General features: G+C 33.8%; 2 protein-coding genes across 4 annotated transcripts in view; one reads left to right on the forward strand and one right to left on the reverse strand.

The window, feature by feature from the left end:
* Nucleotides 1-21,591, forward strand: part of PIK3CA (phosphatidylinositol-4,5-bisphosphate 3-kinase catalytic subunit alpha) — a 91,017-nt gene that overhangs the window by 59,006 nt on the left and 10,420 nt on the right. For all 3 annotated transcript variants that reach the window (XM_057738261.1, XM_057738262.1, XM_057738263.1), the window contains 12 exons: nt 2,669-2,774; nt 5,431-5,583; nt 5,681-5,815; nt 10,639-10,763; nt 11,677-11,758; nt 12,522-12,686; nt 12,911-13,014; nt 14,010-14,181; nt 16,037-16,143; nt 16,664-16,785; nt 17,608-17,686; nt 21,288-21,458. In XM_057738261.1, the coding sequence (XP_057594244.1) occupies nt 2,669-2,774; nt 5,431-5,583; nt 5,681-5,815; nt 10,639-10,763; nt 11,677-11,758; nt 12,522-12,686; nt 12,911-13,014; nt 14,010-14,181; nt 16,037-16,143; nt 16,664-16,785; nt 17,608-17,686; nt 21,288-21,458 (1,521 nt within the window). The remainder of the gene's footprint in view (nt 1-2,668; nt 2,775-5,430; nt 5,584-5,680; nt 5,816-10,638; nt 10,764-11,676; nt 11,759-12,521; nt 12,687-12,910; nt 13,015-14,009; nt 14,182-16,036; nt 16,144-16,663; nt 16,786-17,607; nt 17,687-21,287; nt 21,459-21,591) is intronic.
* The window catches only part of KCNMB3 (potassium calcium-activated channel subfamily M regulatory beta subunit 3), a 90,551-nt gene continuing 85,958 nt past the window's right edge, over nt 16,999-21,591 (reverse strand). Inside the window, 1 exon segment of the mRNA XM_057738270.1 lies at nt 16,999-17,726. Within this exon segment, the coding sequence (XP_057594253.1) occupies nt 17,669-17,726 (58 nt within the window). The 3' untranslated portion in view covers nt 16,999-17,668.

The following is a 21,591-nucleotide window of genomic DNA, read 5'->3' on the forward strand; positions in this document are numbered from 1 at the left end:
TAGAAGAAAGGAACATGCTTTACTCGGTTAGCATGGTATTGAACTACATTAATAAGACACAGCTCGCTTAGAAAGTGTGGAGAAAAGTTCTCACTAATTATGAGCAATTCTAAAGATTTCAAAGTAGTGAAAAGTACTAGGTACATTTGAGATACATCATCTAATTTTTCTTGAGTTACTGTGGACTTATCAAATCTCACTGTATTTCTTTTCCCTGCATTTGTTATTTCCTTTCCTTTAGATTTCCTTCTCGCTAAGTTCTCCTATTTTAAATGTAAGTCTTCTCTGTATAAATGGACAGTATATTTCTTTTTATCTTTGTCCACACTCAAGCAAAGATACTAGGATAAATATAACTTATTTTACTGACAAAGTTTTATACCTTAGTCTGACTAATTAAAAATAGAATTCTTATACTGTTTTGTTAATTAAATCTTGTTTTATTTATAATCAGAAAATAGAGTAGAAATATAAAGAAGCCATTTGAAAAGTTTTCAAAGTTAATGTCTAGCACTTGAGGTTTTAACATGAACCAGTTACTGTCTTAGTTGCTTTACTTATGTTATCTCATTTAATCTTCAAAACACTTGATGAGAGTAGGTACTGTTACTAGTCCCTTTTCAACAGATGAAAAAACAGACAAAGCAAGGGTTACACATTTAGTAAAACAGTAGAAACAAGATAGTTCTGAGTCCAAACTCTTAGCCATTACTATAATGTTTTTTTAATAAATTTATTTATTTATTTTAATTTATTTTATTTATTTATTTATTGGCTGCATTGGGTCTTCATTGCTGCACACGGGCTTTCTCTAGTTGTGGCGAGTGGGGGCTACTCTTCATTGTGGTGCGCAGGATCCTCATTGTGGTGGCTTCTCTTGTTGCCAAGCACGGGCTCCAGGCGCGCAGGCTTCAGTAGTTGCGGCACATGGGCTCAGTAGTTGTGGCGCACGGGCTTAGTTATTCCACAGCATGTGGGATCTTCCTGGAGCAGGGATTGAACCCATGTCCCCTGCATTGGCAGGCAGATTCTTAACCACTGCGCCACCTCGGAAGCCCTGTAAAGTTTTTTAATTAAAAAGAAAGGCTATTACTTACTGTACTTGGCTCTTTATAAGTATGTTTACCAAATATAGAGATAATTTCACATGTAACATCCAATAACTACTACTTTTTGTAGTAACTTTTTATCCTTTCCTTATTATGAATGTCAAGTTTTGTTACCTCTTGTGAAGTAGTTACTCTAAAATGTAAACACTTTCTCCTTATGTATCCTTTATTTTATGTACATACTGACTTATTATATATAAAAGTAATTAAATATTTTAATCATAATAGGAAATCTAATTTTATCTTAGCTTCCTTTTTCTATTTGCCTCATCTGTAAGCTAATTTGCTTTTTAATTTTACTGAAATATAGCATAGGTGCATAAAATTATACAAATCATAATTGTACAGTTCAGTGAATTTTCACAAAGTGAACACCTATATAACCAAGAATTAGAACATTTACCAGCATTCTCAAAACCCCTCCTCATACTCCTTCCCAATCCATTAATCTTCTCTCCTCCCCAAAAGTAACTACTATCTTGATTTCTAACACTATTGGTTAGTTTTGGTTGTTCCTGAATTTTATATAAATGGACTCAAGGAATAGATATTCTTTTGTTTCTAGCTTCTTACACTCCATATTTTGTTTGTTAGATTTCATCCATGTTGTAAATAACGGGTGTTCATTTCTATTGATATATAGTATGCCATTATATGAACATACTACCATTTATCTATTCTATAGATAAATTTTGGACATTCGAATTTTTTGAGGGTTGGGGCTACTGTAAATAATTCTATTAACATTCTGTGCAGAAATGCATACACTTCTGTGGTTTTATACCTAGAGGTGGAGCTGAGTCATAGGTCAGTTTTACTAGATTATGCTTTCCAAATTGGTTGTACAAATTACACCTCCCCTAGCACATATGAGATTTCCTGTTACTGCACCTCACCACCCCTTAGTATCATCAGTCTTTATAGTTTTAGCCATTCTCTTTTATAGTAATATCTTTTATTTTGCATTTTCTGGATGACAAATGATATTGCCTACCTTTTCCTGTCTACTAGCCATTTAGATATGAACTTGTGAAGTGTCTGTTCCATTCAGTCTGTGGTCTGGTTTTTCATTTGATTGTCTTTTTCTTGATGATTTGTAGGAGTCATTTATATATTCTGGATAAAGTCTTTTTTTAATAATACCTTTCTAAAAAAGTAAATTTATTTATTTACTTATTATTTATTTATTGGCTGCAATGGGTCTTCGTTGCTACACACGGGCTTTCTCTAGCTGTGGCGAGTGGGGGCTACATTTCATTGTGGTGTGTGGGTTCCTCCATTGCGGTGGCTTCTCTTGTTGTGGAGCATGGGTTCTAGGCCTGTGGGCTTCAGTAGTTGTGGCACGTGGGCTCAGTAGCTGTGGCTCATAGGCTCTAGAGCACAGGCTCAATTGTTGTGGCACATGGGCTTAGTTGCTCTGCAGCATGTGGGATCTTCCGGGAGCAGGGATCATACCCATGTCGCCTGCATTGGCAGGCAGATTCTTAACCACTGCGCCACCTAGGAAGTCCCTGTAAAGTCTTTTTTGGTAAATAATTTTTTTCTTTAATTTTTCATAGGTGGAATGAATGGCTGAATTACGATATATACATTCCTGATCTTCCTCGTGCTGCTCGACTTTGCCTTTCCATTTGTTCTGTTAAAGGCCGAAAGGGTGCTAAAGAGGTAAAGTATTTCAAAAGGAACAAATCATATTCACCTCTAAAAACTCCTAATTATACTGCTGATTTAATTTTTTCTAGAAATGGATATTATTTTTTCTTTATTTAAAAAATTAATAAATCAAACATTTAAAAATAATATATTTACATAAAGAAGAATAACTTGGTAGAGCTTCCAGAATTTATTTTATGATGAGTATGTCCTGAATTCATATTGATAAAATTTTTAAACATCAGAGTGACTACACGCACATGGTAGTCACTACTTGCTTTGGTTTGTATTTCCTGTTTGTAATTAACAAAATACATAATAATTTTATAAAAGGAGTCCAAATTGGAAAAGAAGAAGTAAAATTGTCACTCTTTGCAGATGACATGATATTATACATAGAAAACCCTAGAGATTCTACCAGAAAACTGCTAGCACTAATCAATGAATTTAGTAAAGTAGCAGGATACAAAATTAATGCACAGAAATCTCTTGCATTCCTATACACTAACAATGAAAAAGCAGAAATTAAGGAAACTCTCCCATTTACCAATGCAACAAAAAGAATAAAATACCCAGGAATAAACCTGCCTAAGGAGGCAAAAGACCTGTATGCAGAAAACAGTAAGACACTGATGAAAGACATCAAAGATGATACAAACAGGTGGAGAGACATACCATGTTCTTGGATTGGAAGAATCAATATTGTGAAAATGACTATCCCACCCAAAGCAATTTACAGATTCAATGCAATCCCTATCAAATTACCAATGGCATTTTTCCAGAACTAGAACAAGAAGTCTTACGATTTGTATGGAAACGCAAAAGACCCTGAATAGCCAAAGCAATCTTAAGGAGGCAAGGCAGAGTTGGTGGAATTAGACTTCCTGACTTCAGACTATATTACAAGGCCACAGTGATCATGACAGTATGGTACTGGCACAAAAATAGAAAGGAAGATCAGTGGAACAGAATAGAGAGTCCAGAGGTAAACCCACACACATATGGGCACCTTATCTTGGACAAAGGAGGCAAGAATATACAATGGAAAAAAGACAGCCTCTTCAATAAGTGGTGCTGGGAAAATTTGACAGCAACGTGTAAAAGCATGAAATTAGAACACTTCCTAACACCATACACAAAAATAAACTCAAAATGGATTAAAGACCTACATGTAAGGCCAGACCCTATAAAACTCCTAGAGGAAAACATAGGCAGAACACTCTATGACATACATCAAAGCATGAGCCTTTTTGACCCACCTCCTAGAATAATGGAAATAAAATCAAGAATAAACAAATGGGACCTCATGAAACTTAAAAGCTTTTGCACAGTGAAAGAAACCATAAACAAGACAAGAAGACAACACTCAGAATGGGAGAAAATACTTGCCAGTGAAGCAACGGACAAAGGATTAATCTCCAAAATATATAAGCAGCCCATGCAGCTTCATACCAAAAAAGCAAATAACGCAATCCACAAGTGGGTGAAGACCTAAATAGACATTTCTCCAAAGAAGACATACAGATGGCCAACAAACACATGAAAAGATGCTCAACATCACTAATCATCAGAGAAATGCATGTCAAAGCCAGAATGAGGTATCACCTCACACCAGTCAGAATGGCCATCATCAAAAAATCTAGAAACAATAAATGTTGGAGAGAGCGTGGCGAAAAGGGAACTCTCCTGCACTGTTGGTGGGAATGTAAGTTGGTACAGCCACTATGGAAAACAGTTTGAAGGTTCCTTAAAAAAGTAAAAATGGAACTACCATATGACCCAGCAATCCCACTCGTGGGCATATACGCAGAGAAAACCATAATCCAAAAAGAGATATGTACCACAATGTTCACTGCAGCACTATTTACAATAGCCAGGACATGGAAGCAACCTAAGTGCCCATCAACAGATGATAAAGAAGATGTGGCACATATATGTACAATGGAATATTACTCAGCCATAAAAAGGAATGAAATGGAGCTATATGTAATGAGGTGGATAGATCTAGAGACTGTCATACAGAGTGAAGTAAGCCAGAAAGAGAAAAACAAATAACCGTATGCTAACTCACATATATGGAATCTAAAAAAATGGTACTGATGAACCCAGTGACGGGGCAAGAATAAAGATGCAGCTGTAGAGAATGGACTTCAGGACACGGGGCTGGGAGGGTGGGGGGCAAAGGAGAAGCTGGGACAAAGTGAGAGAGTAGCATAGACGTAGATACACTACCAACTGTAAAATAGATAGCTGGTGGGAAGTTGCTGTATAACAAAGGGAGATCAACTTGATGATGGGTGATGCTTTTGAGGGCCAGGACAGGGAGGGAGGGAGGGAGTTGCGAGAGGGAGGGGATATGGGGATATATGTCTAAATACAGTTGATTCACTTTGGTGTACCTCAAAAACTGGTACAAGAGTGTAAAGCAATTATATTCCAATAAAGAGCTTAAGAAAAAAAATACATGTAATTTCAAATGGGTAAAAGGAAGGAAACTATTTGAAGTTTCAAAGGAAAGAAACTTTGAAAAACTTAATGTGACTTGTTATAGATACCATTAAAAAGACAGTTGTTGAATTCTCCTTTCTGGGAAGGAAAAGTATCGATATTTTGAAATGCATTTTATAATTTAATCTACAGAGTAGTGAACATTTTTCTGTTTTTTAAGGAACACTGTCCATTGGCCTGGGGAAATATAAACTTGTTTGATTACACAGATACTCTAGTATCTGGAAAAATGGCTTTGAATCTTTGGCCAGTACCTCATGGACTAGAAGATCTGCTGAACCCTATTGGTGTTACTGGATCAAATCCAAATAAAGTAAGCTTTTTATTATCATAAATTATATTTTTTTTCCTTTTTTGTGTGTATGACAGTCAAGTGTAATATGTATAATAACTTTTATTCCATCTCTTAGGAAACTCCATGTTTAGAGTTGGAGTTTGACTGGTTCAGCAGTGTGGTAAAGTTTCCAGATATGTCAGTGATTGAAGAGCATGCCAATTGGTCTGTATCCCGAGAAGCAGGATTTAGTTATTCCCATGCAGGACTGGTAAGGCAAATCGCTGAGTTTTCCTTAAGTATCAGTTCATTTGGGTGCATACTCTTACTCTTTATGTGGAAAAGGTTTCATGTGTTTTAGTCACACTGGCATAGATACTGCAGGCTCTAGAACAGTATTGCAGTAAAACTCTGTATGCTAATATTTTTACTGCAGCTTTGCCTGTTCTTAGTTTAGCCTGCCTCATTTAACAAATATTTATTGAATACTGACTATATGTATATATTTATTATACGATAGGTACCAGGTAATAAAGTTATGACCTAAAGAGACCTCCACTGATGATACGGTCTAACGTTGAAAATAGGCCTGAACTGGTAAAGGCAGAAATATAAGATTATAAATCATGGTGAATGCCATGAAGGAAACAATAGTGTGTCAAGAATGACTAACATAAGGTTTGGGGGAGAAAGGCTAATGTATTTTGGGTTCAGGAAAGACCTCTCTGGGATAATCACCTTGAATTTGAAACCAAGGCCTAAGTGTGTTGTTAGTTGAGCATGGAAGCAGAGGAAATAGCATACCACTATAGCCCAGACATGCTAGAAAAGAATATATATAAAACAGAGTTTAAATATAAATCTGTTTGTCTGATCTTGGCCATAACTTTGGAACCACAATATAACTGGGTTCAAGGATCATAAACTCTTCCTTATTTTTCAAGGGCAAAAGTGTCAGTACTGAGAGAAGAGGGTATTTTTGTTCTTTGCTGTCTCTTTCTCCAGTTTCCTAATATATCACCTTTTTTCTTTAGTTATAGATAGACCATTCAATGAATGTGGGTCCTGAAATATGCCTACCCCCAGTAACAGCAATAGTAGCACCCAGGGGCAGCCTGGAATCCTGCGCTTAGGAACGTTATCAGTTTAACTTTATTAGCTGTGTTCTCAGTAAGGAGTTAACCAATCCCTTTTGTAAACTGAATGATAATAATAATAATAATCTTCCTGCCTGTGTAGAAGATATCTTGTTAAGTAGAAATTTATTTAAAATCATTACTGAATTGTCATTTACTATAAGTACAATTAGCTTTTTTGACAATTAAAAAGGGATTCTCTTTCTTGAAAAATGTAACCACTATTCTATAAGTTTAATTCCTTGAATATACCTAACATTTATTAAGTGCTTACCATGTACCAAGTGCCATACCAATTACTTTTCATGTATTACCTCATTTAATCTTTTTTTTAATTGTTCCAATTCGAGTTATTAGAAACTCTTTTTTTTTTTTTTTTTTTACTTTTCCTAGGTAAGTTTATTTGCATAACAAAATCTAAAGTTATATTCAAATGTTATGAGCAAGCATTCTTTTTTTTTCCATTTATTTATTTTTTGAGATACACCAAGTTCAGTCATCTGTATTTATACACATATCCCCGTATTCCCTCCCTCCCTTGAACCTCATTTAATCTTAAAAGCAGTCTCTGTGAGGGTAGGTGCTATTATAATTCCTATTTTACCAGTGAAGAAAAGGCTTAAGGAGTTTAAATAAGTTATCCAGTGTTACTGTTTAATTAGTATTAAGTCTTTTGCTCTTAACCATTCTAACCAGATAGGAGTTCTTTAATTTTGAAACTGGGGGAATATACTGATGAGCATTTCCATAAAATGTCCATAACCCTATCCAATTAGTTATACTATAAACTAACTGGATTACAAGAGTCAAGTCACATACTTGAAAACTCATTTTTTATTCATACATTCAGCCATTGAACTCAGTTGGCATCAGGACTTATTGGAGCCAATTTTAGCTTTTGAGTTTCCTTTTTGAGCAGTTTTAACTCTTTGTAAGGATTGATATTTTATGACTTTTCCTTAGAAGAGTTTTTTTCATTTCAAAAAAAAACTATTTTTATAATAGAATAAAACTGACTCTATTGTTCAGTTACCATTGGATGTATTGAAAACATTTATAAATCTAAGATGCAATAATGGGATCTTAGTTTTCATCTTAAAATATTTTACTATTTCATCATTATTCATTAATTAATTCCAACTATGCTAAAAAAAAAGACTAAAATAATTTGAAAATATAAAAGGATAAAGTAGCCTAGAAGGATGATACAGTAGTGACATAAATCATCACTATTGCATCATCTTTCAGTCTTCTTACTGCATTGCCCAATGTTTTGCATCATCTTTCCAGACGTATACAGCAGTCTGCAAACACCTTCTTTGTAGCTTTTTGTTTTTGTTATTTTTTAGGTTTTCATTGAACACTGGTAATAATTCAGAATTTTTACCTTTCCACTCATAATGACGAAGAGAAGAAAATTGACAGAGGAAAATATTTCACAATTATTAGACAAATCAGAGTATGAATGCAAAGAGACAGATAATAGCACTTTAAAGCAAAGTTTCTCAGCCTCGACACTGCTGACATTTGGGGCCAAAAACTCCTTTGTTGTACGGGCTGTTGTGTGCATTATAGGATGTTTAGCAGCATCCCTGGCCTCTACCCACTAGATGCCAGTAGCACCTCCGCCACAAATTGTGACAATCAAAAATGCATCCAAACAATATCAAAAGTTTGCCTGGGAGTTAGAAGGGACAAAATCATCCCAGATGAAAACCACTACTCCAGACTTGAACGTGATGTTGAAATTGATCATGTAAGTGAAATATCAGATGACAATATCCTAGATGAATTTTCTCAGACTCAAGAAACAATGAATGAACAGTATATCTCCAAGGACAGAAATGACTAACATCAATTAGTCATTCTGCAGGAATGACTTTATCACACAATATTTAATAAGAACCTGGACCACACCTCATCTTTTGCAGTATTCTTTCCATCTTTTATGATGTTGTGCACCAAAATTTACTTTGTAAGTAGATAAATGCTGCAGGCAGTTGTGTATAAAAATGACTGGAAGGAAAAAAGTGATGTATAAATTTTTTAAATCCTTGGATTGATTTTTCTGATTGCTATCTGTAAGCATAAAAAATAGAAATGTTTTGCATTTACGAAGCAAAGAAGATGGCTATCCTCTCTTCAACAAAATTATGAGTCATCAAAGTTTTCAGAAGTATTGTATTTTGACAATGCAAGTGTGAGAAGAAAAACTAGAAGTAATGATAAACTAGAACTTATTAGATATGTATTTGAAATCTGGAATCAGTATTCACAAGATGGATATGTTTCAGGCTTACACGTGACAGTTGATGAGCATATGTTTGTTGCATTCAACATATGTTGCCCATTTTGGATTATAAATTTGGTTTTACTGTGTTTAAATTCTTATTAAGATGTCTAATAAAATTGTTTTTCACCATCACTTTATTCTTCTCTTAATTATTTTGTGTTAAAAATATAAACAAAAATACTAAGAGTCCATTGGAACCCAGATGATAAGTTTAATGACTACTTTTTCTGATGAGTTGAGGGTTAAATATTTATTCTCTTACCTGGACTATTGCAGTAGCCTCCTAACTGGTCTCCCACTTTCCCCAGAGCAGCCAGAATAATATTTATAAAAGATAAATAAAGTAATAGTATTCATCTTTTAAATAGCTTTTGCTGAAAGTAAAATCCAAACCTTTACCCTGACCTGCAAATTTTACACGCTGTGAACATGCCCTCCTGTCACTCGTCTCCCTCATCTACTGGACTTCAGACTCCCTGGTCTTCTTCCTGTTCCTCCTTCACACCAAACTCATTCTTTCCTTGGGGCACTTTCACTGTTTCCTTCATCTGCAGTAGTCTTTCCCTGGTCTTAGTGTGGATGGTTCTTGTCATTTGGATCACAGATTAATATTACCTTTTCAGAGGCTATTTCTTAACATCCAGTCTAAAGTAGCCACTCAGTCCTTCTCTGTCACATCACCCAGAACATCTGTCTATATCAACTCTCCAATATTTTTATCTGTTCATTTTATTTCCCACTATAATAGAGGCTCTGTTAATACAGGGTGTTTTACTACTTTCTGAGCCCAACAGTAAGAACAGGACAAGGTACACAGTACATGTGTTGATAAAGATTTGTTGAGCATATATGTGCCAGTAATATTTCTTTATGCTGTTGGATAAATTAACAATATTTAAATATATAAAAACCAAGTAGCATGGATGTCTGCTTTCATTTTTAGCCATTAGGAATATGTGTAACCCATCCTAAGGGGGGGTGTGTTTTGCATGATAAATTGATATGCATTCATAATTATTCATTATGTGGCTAATATATTTATATTTAAAGGGAATAAGTGCATAACTTGGAATCTTGGAATTACACCAGAAGTTATTTTTTAGTTTTTTAGTTTCCAAACATTCAGCATGCAGTATTTTAATGTGGGTGTTTTTTTTTTCTCCTTTTTTCCCTTATTTTTACTTTTAAAATTAGAAAGCCTTGCAGTGACTATAAGGATATTTTCAGGGAAGGACTATGAAAGATTTATATGTTTATTATTTTACTTTTTTATTTTCTCTCTTATTCCAGAAACATTAGCTGATTAGTTACTAGGATACTAGGAAGGGTCCTCATCAGGAAGAGAAGTAAATTGTTCACTACCACCACCTAGTATCCCAATCTGGCCTTATTCCTGACTCATTTTGGCACTTAACTATTCCTTGGTTGGTGGTAATGTTAACCAAGTAAGTTATTGGATTTGTTCCACAAATAACTGTCATAAGTTGGTTCTCCCCTGCCCCTGAAAATAAAGTCTTACAAATGAGAATAAACTTTTTCAACAGTTAATAAACAATATAAAGTTCATTGAAAAAATTTTTTTTTTTTTTGCAGATCACTCATGAATACAAGGTGGGGGGGAAATATGGCAAAGGAGATGATATATGATATTACTTTATTTTACAGAGTAACAGACTAGCTAGAGACAATGAATTAAGAGAAAATGACAAAGAACAGCTCCGAGCAATTTGTACCCGAGATCCTCTATCTGAAATCACTGAGCAAGAGAAAGATTTTCTGTGGAGCCACAGGTAAGTGTGACGATAGAGAGCCTCTGTTTCCTCTATTTCAAAAGAAAGAACTGACTTTGGCTGATCTTGCCATGTTTCTGCCATTACCTATGAGAGTAAATAAAGCATAATTTACATGATTTTTTATTATGAACATTATCCTCTTTTAAACTGGATATAGATGACTATTTCTAGAAAATCATGCTGCATTGGTATTAACCTTGCAGATTGAAGGCTTTTTTAAAATTCTAAATCCCTAACATGACTTCTTTTAGGATTTGTTTTTTTGTTTTTGTTTTCAAATAAAATTTAAGATCCAAAAAAAAAAAAAAAAAAGAAGCTGTCGTTTTAGATCAGTTTAATTGTGATTTAGTTGGTCTAGATATTTTCATTTTTAGGGGTTCCTTTCATTTTTCATTTCTTCTTACACTTCCTTAAAGTAATAGTGTAATGCCTTATTTTCACTTCTGAAGAAATTATCCTACAACTTGGTAAGTGTACAACTGGTTTATTTAAATAAAGCAATTGCAGTGCATTTCTGCAGAAAGTTCATTTAAACATAAATTTTATCCGGTGACCACAGTAGAAGTGGTAACTCTTCTCATGGCTCATGTTGAATAAGTAGGTGAATAATAGGGGCTGTATAGTGTTATAACATAAATTCATAATTTTTCCTAAGTATCTGTCCTCCATTTGGATTCTCCTTTTGTCTTTCATGCCATTATAACTGCATCTAAGTATATATGTACCTATATGTGCAGCTGTAGTGTTAAACACAGGTTTGCTTTGGTTTTTGAAGAAGGCTAGTAATGGTAAGAAGTTTTAAAAGTGTTTGGAACTTTCTTAAAGATTCCATAGTCACAAATTTAGATATCTAGGCCTTTTGAATAACATGTAAGAGTGTCTTTTATTTTGTTTTGTCTTTTCCACACAGACACTATTGTGTAACTATCCCTGAAATTCTACCCAAATTGCTTCTGTCTGTTAAATGGAATTCTAGAGATGAAGTAGCTCAGGTAAGTGCACGTTTAAGATTACTGAATAACTGTTGCACAGATTTGGTATGTAATTCAAATTGTTTTCTCTCAGAAAGTCTGCATAAGTAGATGAAATAGACTGTTTTAAATTAATTACTAATGATAATACAGATGGTCCTCGACTTACCATGCTTCAACTTAAGATTTTTTACTTTACAATGGTGAGAAAGTGAGATGCATTCAGTGGAAACTGTACTTCAGATTTTGAATTATAGTGAGCCACAGCTCCCAATCAGCCGGATGATCATAAGGGTAAACAACCAGTATCCTTAAAAGTATTCTGTATCCATATAACCATTCTTCTTTTCACTTTCAGTACAGTACTCAACAAACTGCATGAGCTGTTCAACACTTTATTATAAAATAGGCTTTGTGTTAGATAATTTTGCCCAACTGTGGGCTAATGTAAGTGTTCTGAGCATGTTTAAGGTAGTCTAGGCTAAGCTATAATGTTCAGTAGATTATGTGCATTAAATGCATTTTTGACTTAAGATATTTTTAACTTATGATAGTCTTATCAAGACATAAGCTCATGTAAGTCAAGGAAGATCTGTATAGAAGAGAAAAATGCTGTTTACATAACTTCCACTGATAAAATTAATTAGAACTAAAAATTTTAAGCACTGAATTCATAAAGGGAGCTTTTATCTAATTTTAAAATAAATTAATACAGTGTCTTAGGGGGTTCATTCACAACTATCTTTGCTTTTAAAATATGATTTATTCCGTCACTCATACACAGATGTACTGCTTGGTAAAAGATTGGCCTCCAATCAAACCTGAACAGGCTATGGAGCTTCTGGACTGCAATTACCCAGATCCTATGGTTCGAGGTTTTGCTGTTCGATGCTTAGAAAAATATTTAACAGATGACAAACTTTCTCAGTACCTAATTCAGCTAGTACAGGTAAAGTAATGTACAAGAGAAAAACAATGTTTTATTCTAAATCCACACAACTTCTAACACTTACTGTATTAGCTGGTTTTATGCTTTTTTTAAAAAATCAGTTTTATAACCAGTAGTATCTATATATTCCCCAAAAATTTTTCTTTAAATTCAACCATGCAGAAATTGACCTTGATTAATATAGAGTTGTTTTTATGTTTGTTTGTTTGTTTTTAATCACATAGGTCCTAAAATATGAACAGTATTTGGATAACCTACTTGTGAGATTTTTACTCAAAAAAGCATTGACTAATCAAAGGATTGGGCACTTTTTCTTTTGGCATTTAAAGTAAGTCAAATTATTTTCCCATTTAATTTTTCACATATATATTACTTGTATTCTCAGTAGATGTATAAATATGTATTACTTCTATACTGTTGTTTTGTTTGCTAGGATAGAGTTTTCCATACTGAAAGTTTATTGTGCCAGTGATGAACTTCCCTCAGCTCCTTCTCTTTAACATTAAATAAGCAATAAAATTAAAACTAAATTTTATACAGGAATGAGAGCTGAAATATTTTTAAAGATTTTGATTCTACTTTAAGAAAAGTAAAATTTGCTAGGTCCAGATTAATGTTGCAATCAATTTCACTGTATGTGTAGATTAAGATATCCCCCTACCCCCAAAAAACTCTTGCCTTGGAATTCAGAACAATAATGACAAAATCCCAAGTTTCTTACTAGACAATAAGCTAATTAAGAATAAAGAGTATTTTTCAGAATATATTTAATACACAAAGTTAGAGGTCATAAACCATGTACTTTTGTATAAATTTGGAAGCAGATTTGTAATTAACGTGATTTTTTTTTAATGTTAAAATAAATTAAAAATGGAATCTAGAAACCAGGTTTAAAATAACTTAAATTCAGACGCAGTACAGAAGAGGAACATGTATGCCAGAAGAGTCAAATAGTGCTCACTGAGCTCTTCACTCCCTCCCTATTCGTTTTATTTTTGTGTCTAATTTTTTTCATTTTTATATATTTTGTGCTAAGATTAGTAAATGAAAAGTAGTTGAAATAAATGTAAAATCTAGTGGGTTTTTTTTTTAATTTATATTTCCAGGAACTATGTGAAACTGTTCATTGTTTTGCTTCTAAATGATAGGTGTTAAATGATATAAAACCTATCGTTAGTTAGTATGATTGTATTAGTATTAGTGTGATTATAACATTTTTTGGATTTAGAAAATGGGTTTTCTTATTTTCTTAAAAAAGTTTATGTGTATACTCATTTAAATCAATCTCTCTCTGTGTGTGTGTCTCTCGCACTGGTCTTTTAGATCTGAGATGCACAATAAAACAGTTAGTCAGAGGTTTGGCCTACTTTTGGAGTCATATTGCCGTGCATGTGGGATGTATTTGAAGCACCTGAATAGGCAGGTTGAGGCTATGGAAAAGCTAATTAACTTAACTGACATTCTCAAACAAGAGAAGAAGGATGAAACGCAAAAGGTATGTGACTCTTTGGTTTGTTTTTGAGACTCTTTCATTGCAGTGGGCAGGGTTATTTGAGAGCCCAGTATATATGCAGATCATAGGCCTTAGAATTAGGCAGATTAAGATTTGGATCCAAGCAGTATAATGTTAGACACATTATTTAGTCTCTTGAGATTCATTTTCCTCACCTGTAAAATGGGAATAATACTTTCCTCATGGGGTTGATGTGAGAATTAAATCATACAAGATATGCAAAGCATTTATCATAGTCCCTAGAACATGGGAGATGCCCAGTAAATGTTAGTTTCCTCCTCTTTCCCTTCCTCTCTTTTATATAGCCCTAAGTCTTTTTTAAAAAAATTTTTATGAAAGTATAGTTGATTTATAATATTGTGCCAATCTCTGCTGTACAGCAAAGTGACTCAGTTATACGCATATATACATTCCTTTTTTTATATTCTTTTCCATTATGGTTTATCACAGGATATTGAATATAGTTCCCTGTGCTATATATTAGGACCTTGTTGTTTAGCCCTAAGTCTTAAAAATGATTTTTCCTTACTCTATGTTATTTCTTTTCCTTTAGTAATGACACTAAGAATGAGTGGAAAGAAATGTTTCTATTATTTCTAAGTTTAAAATGGACTCTTAGTCCCATAGTGAATGTATCACACACTTGAGTCATCTGCAGTCTAGCTTAGTGTAACTGAGGAACATGAAATGTAAAGGTTTTTCACGACCTTTTCCTACTCCTTATCCTTTATTCAATCCAACACACCCTACAATAAAAAGTGAGATCATTCCTCACCTCTAGTGAAATGAAAAAAGAAGATCCCGGTTTATTAGTGAGTCCCCAAAGGACAATGTAAATTAGTAGTACTGAATAAATTTTTTCAACATCTTCATTAATATTGCTTGAAGAACAAAACAACTTTAAAAGAAGGTGACTGTATTAATCTAAATGTCATACAGTGTATGCCTGAGTTGATTTTATTGAAATTGTGGTATGTAAGTTCAAATACAGGTTATTAGAAAATAATTGTACTGTTGCTGCTGCTGAAATTGTGAACAAGAGGAAATTAGACTGCTTTGAAATACTAAAATTTATTATATTGTAACTAGGGTAAGAAAAATGAAATTAGATATTAGTTAAATTTGTAAATATAAGCATTTCTTCTAAACTGAAGTTTTCATATCACAGATTGGCTGTGATACAGTGGATTAAAAAAGTGATTAAAAAAGGATTTTCTTTTCAGATATGTAGTGGAACCTTGAGTATAGTATGAGACTTTTCCCAGCAATTTCTTCTAGACTCACTAGACTTTCTTTACTGAATGGAGAATGTGGTGTTTTCTGAGCAGCTTAAAAGTAAGGTTATTAAGCTAACATGATGCCTCCGTAGTTTTTCCTCTAGAACAAAGGTCAGCAAACTTTTTCTTAAAAAGCCAGATAGTAAATATTTTAGGTTTGGCAGGCCATGCAGTCTGTTGTAACTACTCAACTCTGCTCCTCTGGTGTGAAAGCACCAATGTCTAAGCGGATGCACATGACTATATTCCAGCGCAATGTGACTTACAAAAACCGGCAGCTGACTTACACGCCATGGCTGACCAAGCCCTACTCTAGAGCCAACACACTGCCTCTGTCAGCAGGCAGAGCTCTTCTCACAGAAGGGTACATAGTGCTCTTACCTCTCTGTCTGAGATGCGCTGCTCTGTGTTACAGGAACCCTTCTACTTAGAGTGCAGCCAGTCCAGGATATGGATTCAAAGACTACATAATGATGAGGTTCCGGGGTATAAAAGAGATTACCAGTTAGTTTTACCTTTTATCAAATCAATTTCTAACCATGATTATGCTTATTTATCAGGTACAGATGAAGTTTTTAGTTGAGCAAATGCGGCGACCAGATTTCATGGATGCTCTACAGGGCTTTCTATCTCCTCTAAACCCTGCTCATCAGCTGGGAAATCTCAGGTAAGATACTTTATTGGAGGTTTTATTGATACATTTAAACAAGTACTTTCTCTGAAGAAAATCTTGAAGTCGAAATATCAATTATAATTGTGTTCAATAATATATGCTTCTCTCTCCCCTTTTCCTACCCTGCAAGATAAGAGTAGTTAAATTTTCTTAAGTTCAGAATTGCATTTATTCAGAATGAGTTTTTACTACTTTAATAATAGAACTTAAAACTTTCTATGGCCAGAATTTTTGGTATCGTTGGATAAGAAATGGAAGGTAATATCTGTAAAACAAATGAGATGTCCCTATATTTGTGGAAAATTCATATTCCATTTAGAAGAAATTTTTAAGCTTAATATGTATTTTTTCTTTATACTCCCTTAGAAACTAATTCATAAATAAAACTGAGGAGAAAGTTTAAAACTGTTATAACAGTTCAAAAAGCTATACAGTGTATGTATTTTAAAATAAATTGAGGCTATAAAGAATAACAAAGCTAAAGTGCCTAGTAAATTTTTCAACTATTTTAAAGGCTTGAAGAGTGTCGAATTATGTCCTCTGCAAAAAGGCCACTGTGGTTGAATTGGGAGAACCCAGACATCATGTCAGAATTACTCTTCCAGAACAATGAGATCATCTTTAAAAATGGGGATGGTAAGGAAGAGTATTAATGGACTTATGATGCATGAATTTAGTTATATTTTTATACACAGGATATTTATGAACCATGAAGATTATTGAAAGCCATTTAAGGAATATGCATGTGGTAAAATATATTAAGCAGATGTCTTAACCTTTAGAATATGTATTTATAATTATTGAAAAGAAGTACTAGGTTTAGAATCAGAAGGCCTGAAAATCATTTTGCTTAGCTGTATATCCATTCACTCCATAAATATTTGATATGCTAGGCCCTGAGGTTGCAAGAATACACGAAACAGAATTCCTGCCCTCTTACAGTTTACAGTCTGGCAGGGAAAAGAGAGACATTAAACAAATAACTACAAAAACAAAATTACAACCCTGGTACAAACGAAAAGTGTGGTCTGCTAAGGAATCATAAAAGAAGGTCCTAGTTTCTTTGGAGAAGAGGTTGTGGGAGAATACATTTTTATATACTAAACAAATTAGCATTGATGGGTTTTCATTAGGAAATGACCTTTCAGCAGTGAATTCTGTTAATCCAATTATTTTAAGATAAGCATGTTCAAATTTAAAAATTCAGAAAAATAAGTAATTTATTTTAACTTTTTTGTGAAATACATGCCAGCGTATCCTACATTGTTATACAGATGTGTTTATGCAGATACTTTAGAAATGGGTTAAAGACTCAGATTATCGCTTCCTTATAGATTATTTTGAAGTGCAAACATAGTTCTGTGTATTTTCTGTTTGAAAACATTGTGATGATGTGATACTCAAATTTGCACTTGTGGCATTAAGTGATGGTATACATACATGTTCTTTGAATTTCAGACTTACGGCAAGATATGCTAACACTTCAGATTATTCGCATTATGGAAAATATCTGGCAAAATCAGGGTCTTGATCTTCGGTAGGTAACCAGTAAGGCAATGTGTATGTTGAAAGTTATCCTGAAAAAGTAAACCATTAGTAAATATTAATTGTTAACTGTATTAATTATAAAGAATATAGAGGCATATATCTATAAATAAATGTATAGAGTAATAACTAACACTAGTTGATTACACTGTGGTACTTTCTATTTGTCCTCTTCCTTGGCTTAGAATAGCTAATGAGATTAAGCTAGGTAAAAGAGCTATCTCTAATAAGCTGGTAAAGACTGCAACTGCCTCCGAAGGGTCACTAACAATCTTCCCTTGGTATCTGCAGGGGATTAGTTTCAGGACCCCCCGCCGATACCGAAGTCCATGGATGCTCAAGTCCCTTATGTAAAATGGCATAGTGTTTGCATATGAGCTGTGCACATCCTCCTGCATATTTTGGCCTCTCTAGATTACTTATAATACCTAGTACAATGTAAAGGCTATATAAATAGTTGCCAGTGCATAGCAAATTCAAGTTTTGCTTTTTGGAACTTTTTGGAATTTTTTTCCCAAATATTTTCCATCTGCAGTTTGTTGAATACGAGTATACAGAACCCTCAGTTATAGAGGCCAACTGTATTTAGGAATAGGACACAGGAGACATGAGACACAAAAGGCCCCATTTTTTCATTCAGAAGTTAAGAGTTTAAAAGATATTTCTTTCATAATATGTTTCCTAATTCAAAAACTTTATAAATTCTCTAATCTTGAGTCAGTTTTTCAGCCAAATTTATGAAAGCAGCTAATCTTAAAGTTTTTGCCATTTTGTTGGTTTCTGCCCAGCCTTCCCAATTATAAACATTATCCTCAAGCTCTCTATCCTGCCTCATCTTCTCCTAGTCATTTTTGCTTCTAATATTTTATCCTTCTCTTACTTGTCCCTTTGCAAATTCAGAGTTATTCAGGCAGAGCCCATCTTCTTCAAAAGTATTTTTGTTTGTATTTCTGGTAATTACAATATTTAATTGTAAATTAGTGGTTGTGCAAAAAAGCATCTAACGTTAAGCTACCTAGATCATTGGAAAGTAAGTTGGATCTTTGGAAAGTTATGTCTTTTAACTTAAGTAAATTTAAATTAAAATTTTATTTAAAGTTTAATGTTTTTTAATAATAAGCCTTATAGGACTATGTAACTCTTTAATCTGTGAGCATGTTCAACAGTAAAAGTTAAAATAAGAGAAAATGGTTAGCAGTACCACTTTAAGAAATTCCTGTATTTACCAAAGCAGATAGAAGAAAAGATTTCACAAGAAAAATGGTCAAAGGGTAGGAAAACCAGAAGGAGTGATTCATGGAAGGTAGGAAGACCAGAATAAGTGATTCACAGAACCCAGAAGAGGGGAGAGAGTCACAAACAGTTTATAGTATCAGGTGCTTCAGGAGTTTAGGAGCATAAAGACTGTGAAAAAGCCCTTGGCATTTGATGATTCATGGTTAGCTTTTAAGAGGAGTTGAGTCAGTAGAGTGATAGAAATTAGGCTACAAGGAATTAAGTGAGAAAAGGAAAATAAGTTTAGACTGTTACTCTTTCAGGAATTTAAGAAGTAAAGGGAAGGTGGAAAGAATGGACAGTAGCTCATGAGAACAACAGAGCAAGAAAAACCATACTTTCGTACTTATGTGCCAGTGGGTGTATTAGGTGCTTTTTTTCATTCTCTTTAAATCCTTACATCTCTACCCTTGACTACACTCCTTTTTTTTATGTTTTTTTTAAATTTATTTATTTATTTATTTCATTGGCTGTGTTGGGTCTTCGGTGTTGCACACGGGCTTTCTCTAGTTGCGGTGAGCAGGGGCTACTCTTCATTGTGGTGTGCGGGCTTCTCATTGCGGTGGCCTCTCTTGTTGTGGAGCACAGGCTCTAGGCGCGTGGGCTTCAGTAGTTGCAGCACATGGGCTCAACAGTTGTGGCTCACAAGCTCTAGAGCGCAGGCTCAATAGTTGTGGTGCACAGGCTTAGTTGCTCCGTGGCATGTGGTATCTTCCTGGGGCAGGGATCAAACCTATGTCCCCTGCATTGGCAGGCAGATTCCCACCCACTGCACCACCTAGGAAGTCCCTACACTCCTTTTTAATATTCTGTGTGATGAATGGGAGGTATCCATAAAGCACTTGTACTGCACACCGAAGTATGGTTATATCAAGGAAAAAGCATTGGTGAGTTTGAGTTGTGAGCTGAATTAACTGCTTTTATCATGGAACATCATTTTTATTTAAAGAATAACTAATAGACAAGCTATAGTTATTCATACATGGATATCTGGTAGACATTTTCTTGAAAATGAACAGTATGAGACTCTCTCTTCAGGGAGAACAACTGACAGCATTTGTTGTCCAGAATCAAATTTGAGTTTTCAAGCAAAAATTCAAAATAGAATTTTGAAAATCTTGTATTCACTGTTATAGGCTTTCCCAAAATTAAAGACTTTTCTGATGAGATCAGTGATAATGTTAACAATTGTGATTTTTTTAGTTGGTATAATGAAAAATATCAACATTTGGAAGATCTCCACAACTCAGTGAACTAATATCTTCCAAATGACCAATGTAGAATATTGTAAAGTCATATATGCGTAAAAGTTCCATTCAGAGGCAAGATAAACAAATGGGTCTTCAAGTAACAGAATATGAAAAGTTTACTGATATGGTTTCACATTCCATATTGCATCTTGAGAAACTATCTCTTGTTAAGTTTTGGAACAGTAGGAAAGAAAAATATGTACAATTATCTACAAAGGCTATTACACTATTCCCTTTTCCAAATACACATCTGTGTGAAGCCAGATATTCTTCATATGCTTCAGTTAAAACAGTGCATTAGATTGAATACAGAAGTGAGAAGCCAGCTCAGTACTATTAAGCCAGACATTAAAGAAATTTGAAAAAATGGGAAATGTCATTCTTTTCAGTTTTTTTTGTTTGTATTGTTTTTAGGGTTTTTGTTTTGTGAAAGATAGTATTTTTTATATAAATGAATATAAATATTACTTTAAATGAATATTTTAATTTTTAAATTTTCTCCATTTTAATTTCTAATGTCAATAGATATAACCCACATAAATAAAAGCTCTTTGGTATCCTTGATAATTTTTAAGAGTTTAAAGGAGTCCTGAAACCAAAAACTTGAGAACTGCTACCCTAAAGTGTTATTTGGATATCACTTAAACATCTTTAAATTCACCCATATTTAAAGTCATAAATGTTTATAAACTTTGAATTGCCACAGTAATTTTCTTCATGCTTTCCTCATATACAGTTAAATGCTTTTACAGTTGAAGGTTATAATAAATGATGGCAGATGATTTGAGGATTTTTCTAGGAATGTTTGTCTTACTGTAACAAAAGAAAATTAAAACTAGATCAAAGGAGTAAAGGTCATGCATGAAAAATTTGCAAATAGAATATTCCTGTATTAGCCTATTAAAATATTTGCTATTTTAGGGAGCACCCTTCTAGTTGCTAGATGGAATGCTGCTCAATTCATGAATCTCCTAATAAAACCAATAAGATCTTCACATTAAAAAAAAAGATAAAATATTTGCTATTTTTAAATCTTATTTAATTGCAAATGTCTTATTCCTTTTTCAGAATGTTACCATATGGTTGTCTGTCAATTGGTGACTGTGTGGGACTTATTGAGGTGGTGAGAAATTCTCACACTATTATGCAAATTCAGTGTAAAGGAGGCCTGAAAGGTGCACTGCAGTTCAACAGCCACACACTACATCAGTGGCTCAAAGACAAGAACAAGGGAGAAATGTGAGTTTATTCTTTTCTTTCTATGTTAGTCTAAAAGTTTTTGATACACAAGTTTTTTAATAGTTGTGTATATTTCTTTTGAGTTAGACCACAAAAATAATTGTATTTATTTTGGAAAAAGATATGTTCAACC

Source organism: Hippopotamus amphibius, chromosome 6 (genome assembly GCF_030028045.1).
Source record: "Hippopotamus amphibius kiboko isolate mHipAmp2 chromosome 6, mHipAmp2.hap2, whole genome shotgun sequence".
Lineage (NCBI taxonomy): Eukaryota > Metazoa > Chordata > Mammalia > Artiodactyla > Hippopotamidae > Hippopotamus > Hippopotamus amphibius.